The 24,025-nt window shown below is 38.8% G+C and overlaps 1 protein-coding gene across 1 annotated transcript in view; it reads left to right on the forward strand.

Annotated features, from left to right (window-relative positions):
- Positions 1-24,025, forward strand: part of csmd3b (CUB and Sushi multiple domains 3b) — a gene marked incomplete at both ends in the record, with an annotated part of 464,348 nt that overhangs the window by 363,228 nt on the left and 77,095 nt on the right. Inside the window, 8 exons of the mRNA XM_080515545.1 lie at positions 8,572-8,754; positions 9,044-9,370; positions 10,963-11,157; positions 13,588-13,726; positions 15,049-15,236; positions 15,848-16,036; positions 20,529-20,645; positions 21,774-21,989. Of these exons, the coding sequence (XP_080371671.1) occupies positions 8,572-8,754; positions 9,044-9,370; positions 10,963-11,157; positions 13,588-13,726; positions 15,049-15,236; positions 15,848-16,036; positions 20,529-20,645; positions 21,774-21,989 (1,554 nt within the window). The remainder of the gene's footprint in view (positions 1-8,571; positions 8,755-9,043; positions 9,371-10,962; positions 11,158-13,587; positions 13,727-15,048; positions 15,237-15,847; positions 16,037-20,528; positions 20,646-21,773; positions 21,990-24,025) is intronic.

The raw sequence follows: 24,025 nt of genomic DNA on the forward strand, positions 1-24,025 counted from the left end.
TAAAGTCAAGTTTTTATATGTTTATAAGTTATTACTAAAAGTAGGGTTCGATGGAACATGACACCATGAAACATCCAGCTTTCCCCACTTTGCTCAAGTAGTTTATCTAATGATCTGCTGACAATTTGAACTAATGAGGTCACTCTCAATCAGTCAGTCGGATTAGTTTCGAGGACAATTTTGAAGCCTCTGGCCTTCTGGGATGCAAATCAAATTTTGTGATGGGATTCCAGTTCCACTGTGTGAAAAGAGTGATTGCTGAGTAGTGATTTAGTGGTTAAGACTCACATTACACTGAAAAGACACAGGGTCGACTTTGAGCTTAGGGCCTCTCTGTGTTGATTTGTATGTAATGTCAGAGCATGGATGGCGTTTTCGCCACTGGTGACTCCAGTTTATGTGTATGATTATCGTCACCTCTTTGCTGATCTCTCTCTCGCTCTCTCTCTCTCTCTCAAAAAAAACAAGTTTCACGCAACACTCGTCAAGAACAGAGTTTTATTCTGTTTTGTGAAATCACTTCCTGTTTGATAGTTGTGGTGTTCATTTGATCACAGTCCATGAGACATTGACAGAAAGCTCTGCTGGAGAAATGAACTTTGTACGCCTCATTTGGGTGTTATCATCTGTGGATTTATTGTCACGATGCCAAGCTAAAAGTGGTGCGACCATGACACATTGTTTTGACATATCTTTTGCCTTTATCCTTTTTGAGTTTTAATGTTATGCCCAAATAATTGTGTGACCTTGCATGTAGATCATGATGTTGAAATTGTTATAATAGAGATACATTACCATCAACATATTGTCCAATGAAAGAAAAGTGTTAGTTTATTCCCATGCTAAATTACTCAAGTCACAGCAATTAAATCAACAATACAAAAGTCTGATATTCGAAGAGTTAAACTAAGTTGAAGTCATCTGGTTAACGACGCGACATTGTTGTGCGTGTCCCCATTTATTCCTCTGGAGTAATTTTACCATTGAGATCAATTGAAAAATTAATAGAGAGAGCCACCATCTAAATGCAGCCATCCTTGTAATAAATGCTCCATTGCACGGCCACGATGGGCTGATTCCCTTCCTTCTTTGCTCTGCAGGAATTTAGCTGTCTGCATTTCTTACAAAAATTAATCTATTGTGTGCTTTACCTTTACACTGTGTTCACCCATGTGAGGATCATCAAATGCAAGATAAATGTTTGGAGGCGTTGTCACTTGTCACTCGGTGTTTCCAGCCAGCATCGCTTATCAGTGTTATTGAAGTGTGCATGGGGTTCAAAAAGTGAGAAACAAATGTTTGCATTACTTAATAGGCAATCAACCAGAGAGTATAATTTATATTAGAGCATACACATACCATCAGATTTAATGGTTTCTTTTTTTATTTAAATCATGTTTGTTGTTATCTGATTGATATAGGATGTTGCTTCATCATTTTCTTTGTTTTCTCTCTCTTTTTTTTTTTTAATCCTCAATTAGTTCCCGGCTTTCCAAGTGGAAATGATTTTGACATTTTCAAAACTGAGTAAAAACCCTTGAATGATTGCAGAGATGAATATTCTTATATGCGACTTTTTCTTTAACATAGATTAAAATCAATGTGTTTATCTTAGCACTGGCTCCATCACTGACAAAATTAACTTGAAGAGCTTGGAGGTTGCGTGACATGGTTGTGTGTATTTGAGAAATGTGCACCGTGTGTGTGTGTGTGTGTGTGTGTGTGTGTGTGTGTGTGTGTGTGTGTGTGTGTGTGTGTGTGTGTGTGTGTGTGTGTGTGTGTGTGTGTGTGTGTGTGTGTGTGTGTGTGTGTGTGTGTGTGTGTGTGCGTACATGTCCGCTCCTGCAGCCACGTCTTGCAGACCTTGGCTTTGAAATATAAACATTATCAGTAACTTGCTGCAAAGTCACCGATGCTCTACACAATGTATGTGTGAGCGTGCACGAGCCTCAGACAGGTCCTCCATCAGTGAGTCAATGAAGCTCTGCCAACAAGTCACTCACCTCTTTCACTCCTCTCATTCCCTCTCTCATTCCTTCTCTCTCTCTCTCTCTCCCTCTCTCTCTTTCTCTCTCTCTCTCTCTCTGTCGGACTCATTTTTCCTCATTAGGCGTCCACCTGTCTGTTCCCTCTTCATCCTAAAATCACAACATTTTCTCTCTCAGTTGTTCTCTAATGCACTGTTGTTTGGTTTCTCAGCTTCTCTCTCTTCACTCTCTGTCCAGCTTTGTGCTACTTTGTGCTACTCCCTCTTCACTCCCTCTCTCGCAGTCTCTGTCTGGGTTCCTCTTTTTTTTTCTTGTCACCATTCATCTATTATTAAAGCCAAGGTCACCAACCTGGCAACTCTTTGACTCCACATCTATTGTAAAGCATACAAATCACGCAGGTGCACACACACTGTCGTGTGTTTTCCATCACTTCAGAGGACATTAAAATTAAATTGATTGACTTGACACCTGGCCATAGCCTGTCTTGACTGGTTGTAACCTTTAACCACAGGTTCAATGCATTTGGAAGGTTTACATTAACTTGCTTTTTCTCACTAATACGAGGCAAGTCTCCACACTGAAGCTGCCCTTGCGAAAACACACACACACACACACACACAGACACAAAAGGTGAAGTGAATTATATAGAATATGAGTTGAAAGAAATAAGGGAATCAAAGGAAGGTACCAGACCAGCTTTATAGTAATCTTTCGGTCTCCCATGAACCAAGGCAGCGAGCGGTTATAGATTTTTACAGGTGCTTGACAGCGTTATTGACTGCATTTACATTAAAGTTTCAGTGAGTTTCTGTCTTTTCTGGGATTATGTACACTTATGGTGATAGTATGGATCACAGTACACGTACAATGCCAGGGAAAGCATGAAGGTACTTTGAGTTCAAATGCAATAAAACTGAGGTTTGTGATTTGTTTTTGTTTTTTGTTGGGTTTTTTTTCCCTTTTAGTTATTTGCAAATAAGATTTTCTTTGTAGGTATTCCTTGTCATTCGCTCTCCATAATTTAAATATTGTGCCCCTCTTGTTAGAATATATTTTCTACTATTTAATGTTATTCAAAAATTGTGTTAAGATTCAAATCAATGGCCACCTTTAAAAACACAATGCAGGCAGAAGTAATTTCTTCTTGGAGCAGGTGCAGAAGGATATGTTCTGCTTTTAGATAAATGTGTATGAATAAAGTTCATCATATATGGTAATACATTATTAACTCCACTTAGCATATCACTTGAGATTGGTGCGCAGCTCGCAGTGGTGTAAGAGCAAGATAGTACAGTATTTTCCTTTCCTTTTTTTTTTTTTTTTTTTTTTTTTAATAAGCCATGATTCACTTGCCAAAGTCGGTTGAGTGTATTTGAGAGACTTCACCAGCCCTACATCATCACTGCCTCATCTTACTTTTGAGATTTTATGGCCTGTCACAGTGTGGGATTTTAAAGCAGTGCCTTTGCTTCTCTATAATTTAAATGCAACAGCTGCCAGTTGGATTGATGCAGGCATCAACACTGTGTACAGAGGGAAAGTTTTTTTTTTTGTTCCCTTCAGTGCAGTGCGAGGTGATTCCTGTCATTTGAAACAGGCATAGGTGCTCATTTACCCTCGCTCACCTGATGTTTTGACAAGGGATGTGGCATTAAAGACACATGCGCATCAGATTAGATTGCACTGCCAGAGAAGGAATGCATCATTTGTTGTGACTTTTAAGATGGTAGACTTGAGGTGTGAGCAACCAGACATAAATAAAATAATGAAACTTAATAAAGTATAAGAAGCAAGTCATTCCAGTACACAACGCTGCCTGAAATAAACATGACAGAGGATATAATTGCATATTTTGAGTGTTTCTTCCCAACCTAGTGCAAATATTTGCCTCACCTCTCATCCACCTTCATTCAAACACATGAATAGTGATTTTTATATTTTTGTTCCAGCAGTGAGTCATTCCCTCAAGCTTTTTCTTTTTTTTTTTCTTTTTTTTTTTAAGTGCATCATTCTAGCATTATCCCAGCATCCTGTGTTATGTAATGCTGTTCTAGAAAGTGCAGCGTAAACACCAAGTACTTTATTCGCCAGGCGGTGGGAAAAAACGAGACAATTTGGTCCAAGTGTTGATTTTATGACAAGTTCTTTTTTTATCAGTTTTGTTCCACATGCTGGATGATATGAAGTTTATCTCCTACAATTCTATTAGTTCAACAGCCTTTATTCTGCAGCTTTGGCTCGTGTGTCAAACACACGGCGTTACTGTCTCCTGCGAGGAGACGCTACAAACATTGTGAGTGTTTTTGTGTCTGTTTGAGCTCCTCTTTTGCTTCTCCTCACTCCTGATGGATCCCATCACTGGCTCTTCAAGGCACCTGTTATTTTTTAGATTTTAGTCTCAATTTTTCATCTTCTTTTTACAGTTTCTAATATGAGATGTGTTTTATTGGAGGGAAGGGATGTCAAGGTGGCTTTTTATGGTACAGTTGACCTCTGGTTCAATGAGTTCTTATAGTGTGGGTGTCAGCCAGAGAGGGAGACAGCACTATGTGGACATCAGTGGTTAATTCAAGAAACCAGCAATAACATGCCTGCTTCGTATCTACGGCCTGCATGTTTGCTCATATTGCTGCATACAGTATGTATGGAAGTATAGAAAACTGGTGGACTGATGGATCCATTTGTTGGAGCAAAACATAATTACTTGTATAATTATCAACTTCTTTGGATTTCGTGGGCCTCCATCAGAAGTCTGATTACTGAGCAGACCACTGTTAATCCCTCAGTACAGTACAATATTTTACTCTGAGCAGCTGAAACACCATGAAATATCAAATCATAAAGTATTTATTTGCTACACAACTTGAAACCTGGTTCAAGTTTCCAGTCCGTAACCTTAGGATCGGTAGTGAAGCAAATATTGTAACTATTCTTGCTTTCCTTCTTTTCTTTTCTTTTTACTCCTCATGAACATGCATGCACACACGTACATGTTTGCTTCAGGGGAAACCTGTGAAGGGCAGATCTTACTTAATCACTTCACTGTTTCATTTTCTAGTCATGAATTATTGACTCATGTAATATCCAATCCAATGAGTCAGAATGCACTGCAGGAATCACATTGTTTCTTTGGTAAGGACATAATAAATTCCATACATTTTGAAATGCACTGGGTAACTAATAGTTTTTTTTGCTTGATTTCCAACATTAATAGTAACTTCACTAAGAAAAAGTGAAGATGATTTAAAGAAAACGATAAGTTACTGATAGGCAATATGTTGTTTTGGCCCTCGCTGGTCATGAGGTTTTTTGAGAAGCTCATTTAGACAAAACTCCAGATGGTTGAGGGCTCATTAGGGTTTTTCCATTTACTTAAAGCAGAAGAGAGGTTTGGAAAATGCGGCTTTAACCTTAGTTAAGTGTAACGTTACTCTCCTACTATAATATACCACTTGTGGATTTTTTTTTTTTCTTTCTTTCCCTTTTTTTAAGCTTAAACAAATGTGTCCTCTTGTTCATTTGGATTTACTTTGGATGGAGGAGGAAGTGACCAGGTGGAACAAAAATGGCAAAATTGTCTCTGGGTGTCCTGTTCTCATGTCTGTACTTTTCAGTATGTGGATGATTGCAGGAATCTTTTTGAGGACGTGTACATCCTGAAACTTGCAGACAGTGTTGGAATGGCAAACCTATTACAAGGTCACGAGACAGAGCCTGGGTCTGTAGTTGGGTTTTTACTGCAGAGTGGAGTGATGTGTTTCTGCACCACGATGTGTCCAGATCAAAGAAAGCAGCCCAGTCATTACCTGTCTTCCTGAAGCCCAATTTGTAGAGGTGTTTTAAAATTACGCGACAGAATAAAAAAAATATAAAACATGTGCATTTTGTGACACATTGTGTGATTTAATGAGAACACACAATTTAAGTCTTTCTTATTCACATCTCCTATCAAATCAATCCTCAAAAACTCTGTGGTGGCCTGGTTTGGCACCTGAGGGAGGCATAAGATAAAATAAAGTCGATGTTGTGAGTGTAATAAATGAGATCATTTCCATTCAACAGAGCATCCTCGCTAATGCCTACAACGTGAACAAGTCAATTTGAGCCACTCCCTTTAGGTCACAGAATCACACAACTAAAAGCTAATTAGACAAGCCAAATTTCTCATTTCTTTTTCACACTATGAACCTTCCGAAGTAGTAATAGGCTTTCTATTCATTTCCCCTTCCACTGTGGCTGCTAAAGCTTTCTTAGATTACTATTTAAAGTAGGTTTTAATGCACTTCTGTTTTGTTTTGGCAACACTGTTTAAGACTAAAACAGCAGTCACAACTTGGACCAAACAGTATCTAGCGACACCAAATGTTAGTCTTTGCATATACTACACATCCAGAATTCGATCACTATTAGCAACCGAGCCTCAAGATCAATTTTTCAGTGGTCACTAAAGAGAAATAGCCAATACACTTTTCCCACAATCTCATTATCTCTCCCAAAATCCATTACCATACACTCTCACATCTTCCATAGGACCTGCACCCATTTTATGTGTGCAAATGTGTATTTGTCTGTTTGTTTTGTATGTGTTTATGTGTCGTGTATGTATTTACTAAATGGGAGGAATAATAGAACAAAATGGGATGGGTTAGTGTGCAGTTACAAACATAATATTAAAATTGGAGACCCATACACATTCATTCTTTCTCTCTCTCCCTCTCTCTCTCTATCACACACCACACACACACACACACACACACACACACACACACACACACACACACACACACACACACACACACACACACACACACACACACACACACACACACACACACACACACACACACACACACACAAACACACATACACACTTTAAGGAGCCTAATCCCCTTTGTCAACCTGTCAGCCTTGTTGTTACAAACACAATAGGATTATTTATGTGTGTATGAGTTAAATGTGTGCTGCAGAAGCAGAGTCTCAGTGTGTGCATGCTGCATGTATGTACAGTGTGTGAGTGGGAGGAAAGGAGCAGCAGCAAAGGAATGTACTCTGCGCTCGTTTTGTCTGTGAAGCAATTTGTTCTCAATTCTTTCACTGTGTTTATAAGTCTGCAACACACACACACACACACACACACACACACACACACACACACACACACACACGCACCTACAAGGCAGTCTGTGATTGGTTAAGTCCATGGGCCTCATAAAGACGATGTCATGATGGAAATTAATGCAATATATCACACACACACACACACACACACACACACACACACACACACACACACACACACACACACACACACACACACACACACACACACACACGTACACAATACTGCACACACACCTTTACCATGGGCCACTCCTGTAAATAATACTGCAAACAGGAGTGGAGAGCAGGGGAATACAGAGGAGGAAGGTTGGGGAAATAGCAAGTATATTGTAAGAAATCCCATGCACAACTTTTTAAACAGAATTATAGTGACAGAGTAGTACATTGAAATAAAACCAAAGGAGGACTTGTGTAACCCGATGGTCAGACTGAAAGGTTTAAAAAAAAAAAAAAGTACCATGAATGCTTGCAACTCAGGAGAAGGAGGCATACAGAAAGGGATGGATACCAACTTGCTTGAGGGCTCTTGAATTGAGAGGCAGAAGCATTCGGGAAATTTACCCTGACTCAGCCAACCGAGAGCCAATCCTCTTCAAGCAGGACAAGATTCAGTTGGCAGTATATTTCTGTTCAAAATGGATGATGAGCTCTTGTAACATTGGAGTGTTTTATAGCAGAGGACAATGGCCGCTGAGTATTTGAAGATGATGACACTGTTACCAGCTGTGTTACCATGTCATTTATACCTTTCTGTGGTGGTCTTACAAAGAGTGGCAAAACTGTACAATGACACTGCTATTTTAGGTGTGTTTAGTTTCTCATCAGTGACCGCAGTTTCTTTTAATGCTCACACTCAGAGGCAGACATGAGCCAGAAGCTTGCTACTTTGCAGTCTCGATCCTGGTAATGAATACACCTTGAAAGACACTCCTCAAATTTGACAAGCATGTTCATTCAGACGTCTGTGTACAAAGGCCCAAGGTCCAGATCCCTGTGACCTCTGATGTGGCTGTGGAAGCAATATCTCAAGAACTCTCAAGAAAAGTCTTTCACAAATGATCATGTGGAATTTATGAAACAGTCACATGTATGTACGTATGTAATAAAAGGCTGAGGTCCCTGTGACTTCCTGGTGTGAAATCTAAAGGAATCCTTGAAATAAGAAATGTCTTCTCTTTGTCGCAAATGCTTATGTGGGTTTCACGATTCAACAGCAAGTGGCTGAGGTCACTGTGGATAATTTTCTTGTATATCCAACTGTCTGCGTGACATTTAATGCTTTAAAAAAGCAATATTGATGAGGCTACGAATTTCTTTCGCATATCAATTTCTCATATCAGGTCCAATGTCTCAAACATACAGTAACTTCAGTCAGCAAATTGTTTAATTTGAGACAAGTTTTCGATCATTCTGGTAATGGTTGATGCTAATTTCTTGTTTTGAATCGGCATGATTTCAGAAATTGACAAAGAGAGTTGTGGCGACCCTGGGACTCCTCTGTATGGAATAAGAGAGGGTGACAGCTTTTCAAACGGAGGGATCCTGAGGTTTGAATGCCAGTTTGGCTTTGAGCTGATTGGAGAAAGAACCATCTCCTGCCAAGACAACAATCAGTGGTCTGCAAACATCCCCATATGCATATGTAAGTACTTGAATTGATTTGTAAGTGGTTTTCAAAAATGTTGCAGCCTCTGACTGAAGTTGGAATAACATGGCGTGTGCGCCGCTGTGATGTTGATAACGTTCAGTCTGACCTGTCACCATGGTGACAGCGCCGAGTTTATTATGGCCTGGGGCGGATGATGACCGATGATGCTGCTGAGATGAATATTTAATAGAAATGTCTTTCTCCCTGTGCCTGTCCCTCCCTCTTGCTCTTCACTTTTCACCCTCTCTCCTTCTTCCCTTTTGTGCTTCTCTTCCTCCCTCAGTCCCTTGCATGTCCAACTTCACTGCCCCCTCAGGAACTGTCCTCTCCCCAGATTACCCAGAAGGCTATGGGAACAACATGAACTGTGTCTGGCTCATCCAATCAGAGCCAGGCTCCAGAATACACTTGGCTTTTAATGACTTCGACCTTGAGGCACCCTACGATTCCCTAACTGTAAAAGATGGCGAGACAAATGATGCCAATGTCATTGGGAGGTTCTCTGGAGCCGAGAGTCCTTCCCATCTGACGTCCAACACCAACACGCTGAGGCTGGAGTTTCAGGCTGATCACTCCATGTCAGGAAGAGGGTTTAACATCACATATAGTTGTATGTATTTTTTCTTTATTCAAATTTCTTTACATTCTGTCTCAAATATTTAAAAAGAATATATTACTTTTCATTTTCTGTGCTGGCTGCAGTCAAATGTTTTTTCCAAAGTTTAAAAATTTAGTATTTTTTCCACTAGTTTAAGTTTGATACATAGTTAAAACCCAAGAAAATAAGACAATACACTGTCACACTTTTTTTTAGCAAAATAAAAATGATGACATGTTGGAAGCAAAGGCACATTTCTTGAGGCAAGAGAGCAGCACTTTTATATGAGGGTTTGTTTTTTGTACAACATTTCCTCAACAACTTTGAAATCTGAAGTAAATATGAGCCGTTTTCATTTTGAGGTAGTGTTATACACATTATAACTTGTGACCTTTGTGTTATTTTGCTGTCACAATCCAATCCAGTCTATTTTTAAGGTGTACCCAAAACAGTGTTAAAGTGGATGACAAGTAGCGCTGATAAGCTTCTTAATATTTATCTCGAAAAACTTTTACAAAAGGTAGGTGCAGAGTCTCGTCCTCTGTATATTCATGGTTTTAATGTTTTATTTCAGATTGAAGTGCTTTTAATTCACTAAGCGTTAGATCACAGTTGAGGCTTCAGCTATTGTTCCGGAGAAAATAAGCTTTCTTTGCTTCAAGGGGGGTCCTGATTATTATAGCTGCTAAGAATAGAGGTGTAGGTTACAGAAGACAAAACAAAGGCAAAGGAAACATTAAAGGAACAATTTTTGGGAACATTTTGTTTGTCATAACTAGAGAGATGTGAAAGCTGATATTTTTTATTTCTGTGGGTCCGGTTAAGGAAGAGGGTGAAGATGTTTAGGCTTTGTTCAACACAAGCAAAAGGAAAGTGTTAGCCTATTTCCGTCAAAACTGAAACAATACACTGTACAATTGTTTTTTTAAACATCATATGTCACGTCTTTAACCTGTGTCAAACATAAAAGAACCACAGTGGGGTTTTTACAAGAGATTATCATCAGATGTTCCATTTCCCTGATAAAGTTGTCAGTTGGAAAAAACTTTTTTCACTGATCACAATCCAGGTTAGACATCAATTCATCGATGACAAGCTAACTAGACAGCGGGGTATGTGTACGGTACACAAGAATCTTTTGCCCAGGCTTGCAGTCTTTGGACTAATTTAGTCGAAACACATTTCTATACCTGATTGCAGAGATGGAAACTGATACAGAGCTGACCGGGTCTGACCATAAACATATTTAGCAAAGTCCTCTGTCTACAAGTTTCCTCGATTCCTGATTCCACCTCGGTTGTTGTGTGACTGTGACATATGTTCATTTATATTTTTTCCAAATTGCACATGTTTTTCATTCAAATCATTGACACATTCAGCATTGTGTTGCTTAACTTGTTTAATGTAGTTTCTTTAAAGATGCTATGTTGCAGAAATAGATCAATGGGGGAAATTTCTTTCAAGGTTTACTATTAAAGTTATAATCATTATGTTGTCTGGAAGCACCATTGAATATGAATTTCTTTTCAGGATTGTCTTGTTCTGTGCACATGGAGAATATCTTTCTCACCATACTTGTGCATTTTTGTGACTTTGCACTACAGCATTTGGCCATAACGAGTGCCCGGATCCTGGGATTCCCATCAATGCCCGGCGCTTTGGCGACAGCTTCCAGCTTGGCAGCTCCATCTCAGTGGTTTGTGAGGACGGGTTCATCAAAACTCAGGGAACTGAGACCATCTCGTGTCAGTTAGAAAAAGGCAAAGTCATGTGGAGTGGGCCCATCCCGAAATGCGAAGGTAAATATTGACTACATGGCTGCCTAAACTATTAACCAGAGGACAATATGTCATCCAAGGTATCATCATTACTGCGGAGTAAAGACCCAGGAGATGAGAATTATCTACTCTCAGCTCAACGGAAGAGAGAATATGGAGGTGGCCAGTTAACCTACACACCCAGGGAAATAACAATTATTGTGCTGCTGCCACAGGTGCAGCCACAAGCTTACTAAGACACACTGGAGTTGTATTGAGAATATTGCACCTTGTCTCAAGAGCTGAGCAAATGACCTTTAACCTAATGTGAAGTTAATAGCACATACTGTATATGAGTCAGTTTGCTATAATAGGGTGTAATCCCACGATAACAACTCTCTTTAAATGTCAAAGAAACCGTCGCAATTAATCCTCTCTCTCCATACAACTTTGACTCAACTTATTTGGTGTGTTAACACCACGAATCATCTTTATATAGCCAGAGAACAAATATAACAACGAAATCTCATAACTAATTGAAGATGCATTTTTACAATAAACTCAACAAATTGTATTCAAAGTACAATTAAACAGGAATATGACCAAGGAGAACCAGGCTCCCAAAAAGTCCATTACCAGACACTCTCAAGGGATTTAACTTCCTCTCCAGCTGTAGATAATTAAATCAAGATATGTCAACCGCAGCTATTGTTAATAGAACATTCAATAGCATAAAGAAGGGCGATGTTTAATTATGCTCCATTTATGCTCCATGCGTCATTCATTTAATGTCTCAGGGTTCTTTGCATCTAATGGAAACGTCGTCGAGAACTGCTTGGATAGAAAATGCACTTACTTGTATTCAGTAGGTACAGATCAGAACAAATTGACTTCAGACTCTTAGCAAAACTTTACACACACTCGAAGGAATCAAATTAGTCTTGGCTAAATCTACATTGAAATAACAACACATTGATTATTTATGGTCACTTTTTTTCACTCTCTTACATTATGTCATTTTACAGAGTATTTAATGCTTTCCTACTGCGTATCATTAACTATTTCTGACTTTTGCTCAGCACAGAGGTCCTCAATATTTATACTAAATCTCCCATTGAACTGACGTCGTCAACAAAGTCTCCGTCAAGTAAAACAACTCTATGTGATGGAATCAGTTTTGGAGTTACACAACCTGAAACTTAATCAATCGTATTGTTTTTAATTGTGTTCTTGCATGTCCTAATGATGTGTACATACATTTATTTTGAAGCTATTCTGGAGGAAGGTGCTCAATATTATGGATGTTAAGAATTATTGAACTAACTTCTAAAACTACAAAAGCAGCAACTAAAAAGCCTGAATTAAGTGCCAACATGCATGCAAATCAAGCTTGTTTTTTTTTATTTGAGAGTCTTCCTCACTTGTAAACAGGAATTTAGTGAAATAATAGCAGAGCTGCTGATCAGTCGAGATGGCTGCTCTGCAGCATTACAACCATTTTCACATGCAGCAAAAACAGTGAGCAACAAGAGATTTGAAAAGTATTTGCTATTGATTCCATTCTATTACAACACATTTTTGCCTAAAGTAGTGGCATTATAGTGACTTTTCATTTCATGTGGTTTTTATTCGCAGGTGAGAAATCCTCAGTCTTGTTCATTCAGTTCTCCTGAGTGACGTGACAGAACTTGCCCATTACAGCATTAAACTTCTGTTTACTTTCATGCTGAACTAAAAGGCTTTGTTAACCCACTGTATCGTCGCTGCCCAGTACCACCTGAGCAAACACATGTAGTGACAAGAGGATAATGCAACATTGAGCTACTGCAGACGGACTCAGTTTCCACTGTGGAAATTGTGGGCTTATCACTGTTTTATTTCCAGGTCTTGACCTTACTGTCCACTATGCCCTGGTTTAACAACCGCTGAGATTTGATCAATCATCAATGAAATGACTAAAAGCTGCATTGTTAGGAATTTGTGGAGATTAAAATATTAAATTTTGACTTGGGTCATATCTATAGGGTATGTACAAAGGCAACAGAGGTTGTTTAGCACACAGGTGGTCAGTGTTGTGGTCTGAATTTAAACATAAGTGCAAAATGTAATAAAGTTTATTTAAAAAAAAAATCATATATAAACTTGACGATAAATCCTCCAAGAGTGAGGCCACTTCCCCAATGTAAAGGTAACGTATTTGGAATTTTTTTGTTGAATTATAAAGTCAGATGAGCCAGTGTGCTTTCGCTACAAACCAACTTGAAAGCGGACGGACTGAATAAAAGATGTATTTGAAGTTACCTACATTTCAGCTGCCGGCAGGACTGATTCACCAACGCTCGCTACATTTGAATATCCTGCCTGGAGTCACTTGTCAGTCATCACACATCAACTCGGACTTAGACTTTACTTCGTCTCAGACGAGACTTTGAGTGTCCTCTGAACCCCCTGTATTCTCTTTTTACCCCCCAGCTCCATGTGGAGGCCACTACTCTGCTCCAAGTGGAGTAATTCTGTCTCCTGGCTGGCCTGGTTACTACAAAGACTCCCTCAGTTGTGAATGGGTGATTGAGTCAGAACCTGGACGTTCAATCAAAGTCATATTTGACAGGTGGGTGGCATAATACGGCGATTGTGTATATCATAAAACCTATTACCATGTTAAATAGGCAGAAATGTGAATAATTATCAAAATCACAATCAATTATAGGAGCCACATAATGATTTACTGAACCTAACGTTTATGGTGAAACACCAATAATAGAATAATTATCTCTGTAATTTACTATAATTATCTGGGCCATAAACGGGGATGAATGTATTGATCAGATAGGCAGGTAATATTTATGCCATGAACATTGAAAATCAGGCACAACCTGACAATATTGCTTTAGATCTGTTTCAGCTTTTTTTGTTGTAAAAGGAATTTAACAATATTGAGCCTGTAGATTGTTTGAAGACTGATCAAATTGGACCTTTTAAGCGACATATTGTTCATACAATTAAAATGTTTGCATTCGGCCTCAAGTCTTTTAACTTCCATCCAGAAGAACTCAAAGTAAAAAAAGAGAAGGTGCAAATCTCCTATCAGTCTTCTGAGCAAAACATTGTGGTTTTAATAAGTAAACAAGGCCTCAGTAAGAATACTACATTTTGATTAACACTGAAGTGTTATTGAAATTCATTCTAATTTCTATTCATGAAAACTCTGTGAACCAACAAAAGACTTGGGAAATTAATCATTTTTAGAAAGCAAAACATGAAGATTTAAAAGAAAAAGCTGTAAAACAAATGGATAACCAAGCTATTCATTTACTTGCATGTTACATGACCTTGTCATTTGTTAGCGTTTCTATCATTTCAAACATCTATTGTTTTTAAATATATGAGTCACTTTCAAATTTATTGAACTCTTAGGACAAAACAAATCATTGGTATCCATTGCTGAATAATCAAAGTGACACAGATTAGACTGTTGGTGTTAAACATGCAGCCTGTGGGCCAAAGCCAGCTCGTATAATGACGGAAAGGACAGGACTGCGATTTGTCATTTAGAAGGGAAGTGTAGAAGGATTAGAGGACATAACACACATGGACTGAATAGATCAGTGACGCAGCGGTGAAAGGTACTGAAATAGCGTGCGCTACAGAGCATTTACTGAGTTAAAGGTCGCAGAAATAGTACAACCAGTTCAATGGAAATTAAATTAAGTCCCATTTTGACAAACGATAAAGGTTTTAATAACTAAAATCTTATATATTTCAGACTTGAAACTTCAGAGTTAATTTGAAACAGATAGTTGCATCAATGAGACTTTAATCACATTTTCATACCGCATTGTTGCACTTGAGCAAAAAGGCAATTCACATGCGATTTTCACTTTTAAGTTGGTGTTTGAGGAAACATGACAACCTGACCTTGTTTGCTCGCAGGTTCCAGACGGAGCTTGGTTATGATTTCTTGGAGATCCACGATGGCCCAAACCTGCTCTCCCCTCTGGTTGGCTCTTTTAATGGTACTCAGGTGCCGCAGTTCCTGTTTAGCAGCAGCAACTTCCTCTATCTGCTGTTCACCACCGATAACAGCCGCTCAAACGCTGGCTTCAAAATACTCTATGAAAGTAAGTTACAGTCATGTAGGCCAATGCACATGTGTAGAAACACATTGTAATTGCTCAGAGAAATCAGTAGTTAGTAGCACCAACGTTTGACCTCCTCACAGCACACTTGCACACCATTTTTAAAGAAACTTGGATGGATCTTTTTTTACAAAAAGTGGGAGAATTGCATTGACTTTATGTTGCATATTTTTCAGTTTCTCCATATAAACTGGTTGAATTCATTGTATCAAGATCAATGGTCTGTGGGAGTCACACCATCTCTTCCAGGACCCCCATAGTCCCTAATAAACACTGGCTGTATGTTTGAGGTCATTTTCCTCTGCTGCAGAATAAATCTGTAGCCAATCAGACCCCTTGCTTCGAGTATTACATGATGGATGAGTTACATTAAAACACACCATTCGCTTCCACACTGTATTGTATTTTTGCAGATGTACTATTTACAGTTTGTGACTGAAGCATCAGCAGATGTGTATTATATACTCACTTATTTCTCACAGGAAGACCTTTCATGTGTGTGATAGTTAAAAAACAATAGCAGCAAATGTGATTTATTAAATTGAGGCTTTGAAGTTTGGATAAGTCAGATACTCCTATATTTCTCTCTTTAGGCGTTACAGTGGACAGCTACTCATGCTTGGACCCTGGCATCCCTGTAAATGGTATCCGGTATGGCCAGGACTTTTCAATTGGGTCCACAGTGTCATTTGGTTGCGACTCCGGCTACAGACTCAGCCACGAAGAGCCACTCGTATGTGAGAAGAACCACTGGTGGAGCCACCCGCTACCTACATGTGACGGTAAATATTTCATGAACTGCTAATATAGCGGACAAATTTTAAATGTTTTTTTGTCGTTATTCCATTTCAATGCAAGCAGAATTTTAATTGTAGATTATACTGTAGTATCTGTTCAAAGCGTCTATAGCTTAGATTAATTTTTTTTTAATACGATTGCTCATTTAATGTACATTTTTCTGCATTTCTTTCTCTATAACTCTTTATAGTAATATTATGTCAAACACAATCAACTTGTTCAACATTATACTCTGTGTTTCTGCCTCAACATCTGGAAAAGCACCTTTTGCTTCAAGTCAGTTAATTTAACTGATCTCTTTAATGTGAAAACATTATAAAGAAATTGTGTTTAACCGTGCTTGAGTAAGACATTATGCGTGTTAAAACTCAATGCAGTAAATAGTATTTATTGTACCACTCTTCACATATAATACATTATATTTGAGCAGTGGTGCTTCATATTATGGATCTAATCTTTCAAAGAAACCCAGTAAAATTAAATCTAATTTAGACTTTTATTTATGTAATAGGTATGATTTTTGTTCAATATTTGAATATTTGACTCATTTGAATGGCATACAAGGGTGTTTTACACCCATGTTCTCAGTGAATACACTTGAAAGGGTTAATTCAGGAATGAAAACTTGAAAACTGGCATTTATTGTATACAGGTTTAAGGTTGCTAAAATAAGTAATAACTATGTGAAAACACAATATGAATGGGAAATGATTCACTGCCAGATAAACACATGACTTTATATTATTTGCTTTGGTTTCAGCTTTGCCATTTATTTCAAGACCAATAAAATACATTCACAAAATGGAAATATCCACTAAATCTTCCAAGGTCATCTTAACTGCAGTCTCTGTAATGATGTACACCAAATGTTGACAGTACACAGTATATTTTTTTGAAATATCCCCTTTTGAAAAGTGATTGGCGAGTTCACACAAATTGTTGCTTTTACAGACTTTCCATTCATTGAGATAGAAAAGAGAGATTGCGTGTCTTATCTGTTACGGCACACAAAAGGAGGCCGAGGTGTGTGAAAATGATCAGAAGTTTTTTGCCACCGCCTCAGTTGTAGGAGCTGAATCACATGTTCTGTGAAAAAAATGCTGGTTCACACACACACACACACACACACACACACACACACACACACACACACACACACACACACACACACAAACACAAACACAAACAATCTGTAGTGGAGGCCGCCGATAGGCAATGATTTGAGGAAGAGATTAAAGGTCTGTGGGCAAGTTTTGTGTGTCTGTGCGAGTGCATTAGTGTGTGTGTGTGTGTGTGTGTGTGTGTGTGTGTGTGTGTGTGTGTGTGTGTGTGTGTGTGTGTGTGTGTGTGTGTGTGTGTGTGTGTGTGTGTGTGTGTGTGTGTGTGTGTGTGTGTGTGTGTGTGTGTGTGTGTGCTGCATTTATCCATGTGCCTCCTGTCACCTCCTCTCCTGTGTGAACCCGCAACACAGGAAGGTTGGAGTGGAGGTTGGCGAGAGCCTGTGTTGCCTGTCACATCCTTTCTTTTCTCTTTCATATCAAGGGTTGGGGTGGGAGGGAGGGGGCACAAGACTTGGCGAGGAGAAGAGGAAAGCGTCTCTGTCTCTCTCACTCTCTTGTTCCACTCAGGGTGGAGCTGGAGTGGAGGGAGAAGAGAAGAGATGCTGCACTGCTGCGTCGCTCTCGTGGTGGCTTGTTCACTGTGGCTTGTTGGCTCATCTGAATGCACATTTGAAATGCACAGTTCCTGGGACAGACAGTGGATCCCTCCAAGGAGGCAGTTTGAGCGTATAAACATCAAGCGCGCTGCCTGAAATTTGCGGGCTGAATGCCAGTAGACTGTGTTTACACAATATGTACCCATACAAATATAGTATTTGCTGTTGTGGCTGCTTGGAGATGAAATGCCCCGATGATTGACAACTTGTACACATAAATTCAAGTAGAGCATCACGAAAGGTGGCAGATTGGGCATTGAAAGCAAATTTTGTGCGTGGCCTACAGTCTGAGGGATGAGCTTTACGCTCTGTACAATTTAAACCATGTGTGCTTTTTATGTTTAAAGAACTAACCTTAATCAAAATATATGCAGGTTTGATCTGTCTTACAAACAACAACAAAAATTAAAAAGCAATTATGACTTAAATGAATCAGTGGATCTTAATTATTTCACAATTTTCTAAATGTGTATTTTAAAGACTTGGGAATTGAAACGGAGTCTCTCTGCCCAAATTGGTTTGGTATGCTGGAAATGAAGGAGCGATCGGACAGAAAGAGCTGCAAGCTGATAGAGTTTGATCTAAAAGACAGATAGTAAGATAGGGGGAGAGAGAGTGAAAGAAACTGGCCCGGATAAAGATGTAATGCAGTGTTTCACATTTCTCACGCAGCTCAGCATTCAAAATATAGAGCTTCCTGGAAGAAAAGTATCAATAATTAATAGCACGACGTGAGTGTGTATGTTGGGGTCCGTGCATGTGTTTAGTATATATTCTAACCTTCTCAGTCCTTTTGTTTGGCCTATACTAATGTTAAAAATACACTGGGTAACTGTGAATACATTGACGCCCTGCTATATGTGTAGCAATTATAATTTCTGGTAGAACTAAAAACAAACAAGAGTCTCCACTGATCTGAAAAAAGGGTGCACTTGTCAGAGTTGGAGGATTCCTGCTCACACGGTCAGTACATGATAAAATGTCCGGCTACTGCAGCAGAACTTTCACGTTTGACCTTCTCCCTGCCGCTCAGCCACGGCTGCACTTCCGAGGTAATGTTATGGCATTTTATAAGTTTATTGTAAGAGGAAATGACAGACCAGCCAGCCCACTGTAAGGTGAACCAAGTGGAGCAAGCAGAAATGAAGCCGCCTGCAACATATGCATGCATTAGTATGCATAGAATGAGCAACAGATTTCTCCAAGCTTTTTCAGAGGACCTGATCTCAGTGTAAGTGCAGGTCTCCTCCTGCATAACAATGTTCTCAGCAGAACCACGTGCAGAACTTTCAGGGTCGTCCCGAGGCCATACTGAGAGGCTCAAAATGTTTTAAGTAGTCTCCGCAAAACCTTTGTCTCGCTTTTTACTGCTTTGAATAATTTGAAAAACGTAACAGAAAAAAAAAAGAAAAAAAAAACCTCAGACGATAGACACTAAACTGCTTTGTACACAATGCAGCTATAACACCGCATTAATGGAGAAAACTGGCCTAAATAATTTTCTGACCTTGTTTTTTCTTAGTTTGTTCTGTCAATGCAAGAGGTAAGACACTTCATATATCAAAGCTACAAATTGCAAATAGCTTTATAAGTCTCCCGCACTCAACAGTAATAGAAAATACACTTATTGTCCAGATGGTCACTTGTTATATAACAACAAACTTTGAATTTTAATCACCCTCACTCTCTCTAAAACTTTGCTTTGCTCACACATTTCCCGTGTTCACAGCTTATGTTGTATTTTTTTACAATTCAATTCTACTCTACTGCAGACTATATGATTGTCATTAAGGCTGAAATATATTATATTTGCACCTTTTCTTTGGTTCCAAACATTGAACGCTAGATAAAATAAATGTGTGTCTGCACTGAAATATGATTATGAAGCTCCTCAGTGTAGAAAATATTGAATTACCTGCAGGAATTTTGATATCATCAGTAACTACTAAAACTGCAGTGAATGTTTTGTTCAATTGATGAGTGCTTTTAGCATTAGTTCATAAAAGTTTATGCGACATTTGTTAGCACCTGGTTAATGCTGTTTTAGAGGCCCATGGAAGGCTTCCCTCACCCCTGTTCATCCTGAGTGGGACTCTGATTGTACAAAAGCTGTTTCAGTCAGTCGAGCACCGTCCAGATGCTCTGCTCACGGGCATCATACTGGTCTCAAAGTGGCCACAAACTCTGCATGTGTTGGAGATGAGCATATAACTTTACCGTTTTGCAAATTAGTAAATCTCTGGACTGTAATGCCCCTATAGAAGGAATAAGATTCGTCCTCGTCAGGTGTTGTTTCAAGGACAACTAAATGATATCACCAACAAATAATGCATTAATTATACTCCCAGTGCAGTGTGTAGCAGGTGTTAAATTATTTATGTCATTATTTTATGTCTATCCTCTAGTGGGAGGAATATATCAGAAATATCTGGCTCAAAGATTTCAAGTCAAGTTGTAAGTGAGAACAGACTGATGCAACAATGTTTTTCCATTTCCTAGTGTGAGGAGCACATTTTTTCACTGTCAGCGCATGCAGGGCTCTCTACCCACAACTGTCTGCCCCCCGCCCAGCCTCTTGGAAGCGTGTGTATGTGTGTACATACTATAGAAGTGGTATTAAAGGCCCGCAGGGAAGCATTATCTGTTTTAGCTATCAACAATCTGATGTGAACCTCCTCTCTCCTCTCCGTCCCCTGTCTCTGCTCATCTTCCTCCCTCTGCCTCTCTCTCCCCTACTCTGTCTCTCTCAATCTATCCAGCTCTGTGCGGCGGGGATGTTAGAGGTCCCTGGGGAACCATCCTTAGTCCCGGCTATCCAGACAGCTACCCTTCATCTCTCAACTGTACCTGGACTGTTGAAGTCAGCCACGGAAAAGGCAAGAGACACTCACAGATCCACACTCTCTAATAGAGAGAGACGGGGTGAAAGACGGCACCAAGTGGAACAGCAAGCTGCAGAGACCGCTGCGTTACACTTGCTTTACATGGAGCCTTTTGCTTTCGAGGTTTATAATGCACTCAGTCACATTCAAATTGCCAGACTTGGACTGGAGTCTTATCAGTCTTTGGCACTGAGGGTAGTTTGCATGTTCTCTCTCTCTCTTTCTTTCTCTCTCTCTCTCTGTGTCCAAGATAGATTTAGTCAATTTTAAACCAGGATCTGATCCATCCCCTCTCGACTAGAGACCGTGTATAAAAACTAATGCAGACACATAATAGCCATTCAGAGAGTTCGCCCTCATAAATATGGAATACCGAGCATGTGCGCCAGATCACTCAAAATATTAAGACAATTTTATGCAAATAGAATGTGACATGCAATATGATTTATTACCTTCTGAATACATCGGCATCGTTTTATGATTGCATTTGTTTTAGACGTATTTGAAAAGAAGGTGTAAATGTGCTGTTATTGTTGTGAGAGGCATTCCATCAACTGGCCCTCCACAATGTGTATTTGTTGGTTTCATTTTAATATTGATCCCTTCTTATGTTTTGATTTTTTTTTTCTTAGCTTTGTTTTTTTCCCACAGCTTTTAATTTGTGACAAATCACCTCCCATTTTGTGTTTCATATATTATCTTGTTTACTTTTTGGGGATGGTTTTTTGCTGACATGATGATGAGATAATTACTGCAGGATGTCCAGTTCCATGGTATTGCATTTTATTTTTGTGCTTGTGCATTCTTCATGGTGAGCTGAAGCCAACAAAAATGAAAACAATACAGTTCCAGCAGATTATTGTCATGAAAACTGGGTCTAATGCATCATTAAAAAAACCCTTAATTGAATACTCCCATTTGCAAAGCTAAAATCTATAAATGTACAGGTACTTAATGCTTACTTTGTGTATTTAATTAGTTTGTAGTGTTTGTTTATTTCCTTCATGTATTTTGTTAACAGGTTACAATTTGCTATCTGCTGTCTAAAACTATCAAAATTATTCAAGCAGGTACATAAACCGTCTTTATAATTCTTCACTTCTTACCTTATCTTTCTAACAGGAGTCCAGTTTCAGTTCAATTCGTTCCATCTGGAGGACCAACACGACTACCTCTTGGTTACTGAGAATGGGAGTTTCCTGCAACCACTGGCTCGCCTGACCGGCAACGAGTTGCCTAGCAACATCAACGCTGGTCTCTATGGCAACTTTAAAGCCCAGCTACGATTCATCTCTGACTTTTCCATTTCATACGAGGGCTTCAACATAACTTTCTCTGGTAATTTGCTGGACTGCGATCACACACACACACACGAGGCGCTGTTCCACTTCAGCAGGTCTCATTTACACTCTGTTCACCAGGCTGAGTTTCCTCCTAACTCACATATTGACAAAATATGGACTACGTTATAATCAGACTGAACGTGAAAGAGTGAAGTAATGTAAAATGGTGATTTAACTTGAAATTATTTCAACAGTGAAGTAGGGCAGCTGAGAAACTTATGGAAATGAGCAGTGGGAAATAACAGCTTCTCGTTGAAGAAACAAGAGCAGAGCAACACAGAGCTGACGACGACTGTCTCAGGAAATGAATGTTGTAAATTATAAGTAGAAGCTTTATTTTGAGTTGTAAAGTTCATTTATATAGCACTTTAACACGGAAACCAACTCAATCATGGACATAGATTTCCACAGTCATAACCATCTGACAGGCCGCAACCACGAGACATGGGAACACACTGTTCTTTACATTTAAGTGTGAAATGAGGTACAAACAGCAAATTTCCTGACCTGTCTGACCACAGTTACTTTCCTCTGATTTAATACTGAAATAGCTCACTAATGTATGAGGGTCTATGACCTGCTGAGGCTGTAAAGCGGTGAAACAGATTATTTACATCTTGTTCTTAATTCAGCAATATACAGTCATGTTGTAATGTCAGTGCACTGCACAGATTTGTTTAGGCTTATAGTGGCAAACACATGGTCTGCAGGCCAAATGCAGCCCAACAATTGCCCTATTAAAATTAGAATGAAAAATGTTATCTTGAATTTTTCACTGAGACCTGAGAAAGGAGAGCTTGCTACCTTATTGTTCAAGAAGTAGCATGAGCATCAAAGCAATACTTTGAGGGTGAATTTTCAAAGCATGAATGCTGAAGTCTGCAGAAATCCTGTGCACTGCGAAGCAGCTCATTTTCACCAACACTAATCTGTCGAGAAAAACTGCAGCTGATATTTTTTTTTCAGATCCTTTGTCAAATGTGTCAAAAGGAATACAGAATCAACTAATTTGTTGCATTTTTGGATGTAGCAAAATTCAAAGAGAAAACAATACATCTCAAATAGAGGATAATGATTGTTAAAATTGGCATGAAGTTGCTCATGTTTTGTTGAAAATTGAATATACAATAATTTCAGATTGTATCTCTGCACTAAACAGGAAAATAGTTTGTTGGAATTATTTAAAGGTTCCAATTCCAAAATGTATTATTTATTGGTCTGGTCCGTTACCATGTCCGTGCGCCCTGAAATAAAATGACCATTGTAAAGCCCTTTGAACTCCAGATCATCACATATGCCTTTATATGTCATATAGTGTATATCTCAGCTTCAACCTGAATCCATCATGACCTTCACCGCAGATCCTTTGAGACCATCAAACACTTCAACTGTGTCCTAAAGAGGCTATATTCTGGGAAGTAGGGTTAAAACACTTTCTGGCAGTGGACATGTATAAATGTAGTATTTTACTTATGTTCTTGCTCTTAAAATTGGAGAATATATAACAAAACAAAAAAAATATATTTTGAACAGCTTTAGAAGAAATCCATGTTATTGTTTTTTTTTTTTTTTTTTAACTGTTTGACTCTCATAATTGACCAAGAAAATATACCCTATGCTATCTTTAATGCTGCATTTTCAAACACATAGCTCCATTCTTATTTCTGTTTTTTCCTGATTTATATTTTTTTGGAAGGATCACAATGTAGTCTTCAAATCCATCAAACTGGAATCAGAGGTTTCAGTTTAAGTGTAAATCAATACATCCTGGTTAGGGGGGGTGACTGGTGTTTGTAGCTTGTTTCATTTAAGCCTTTGACATTTAGACTCTGCTCCTCTCTTTGCTATCAAAGTGTGCATCATGCCACAAGGTAAAGCTCTCTCTTGGGTGTTAACAAGAAAGGTTGTGGATACTTTAAGCTAGGCGTAGGTTTTAAAAAAAGATGTCCAAATGATGGTAAATAAACCATCATTTGGTATTTTATATGAATAAAATACTTTCTGCTGATTTTTTTTTTTTTTTTTTTATTG

The sequence above is a fragment of the Blennius ocellaris genome (assembly GCF_963422515.1).
Source record: "Blennius ocellaris genome assembly, chromosome: 20".
Classification (NCBI taxonomy): Eukaryota; Metazoa; Chordata; class Actinopteri; order Blenniiformes; family Blenniidae; genus Blennius; species Blennius ocellaris.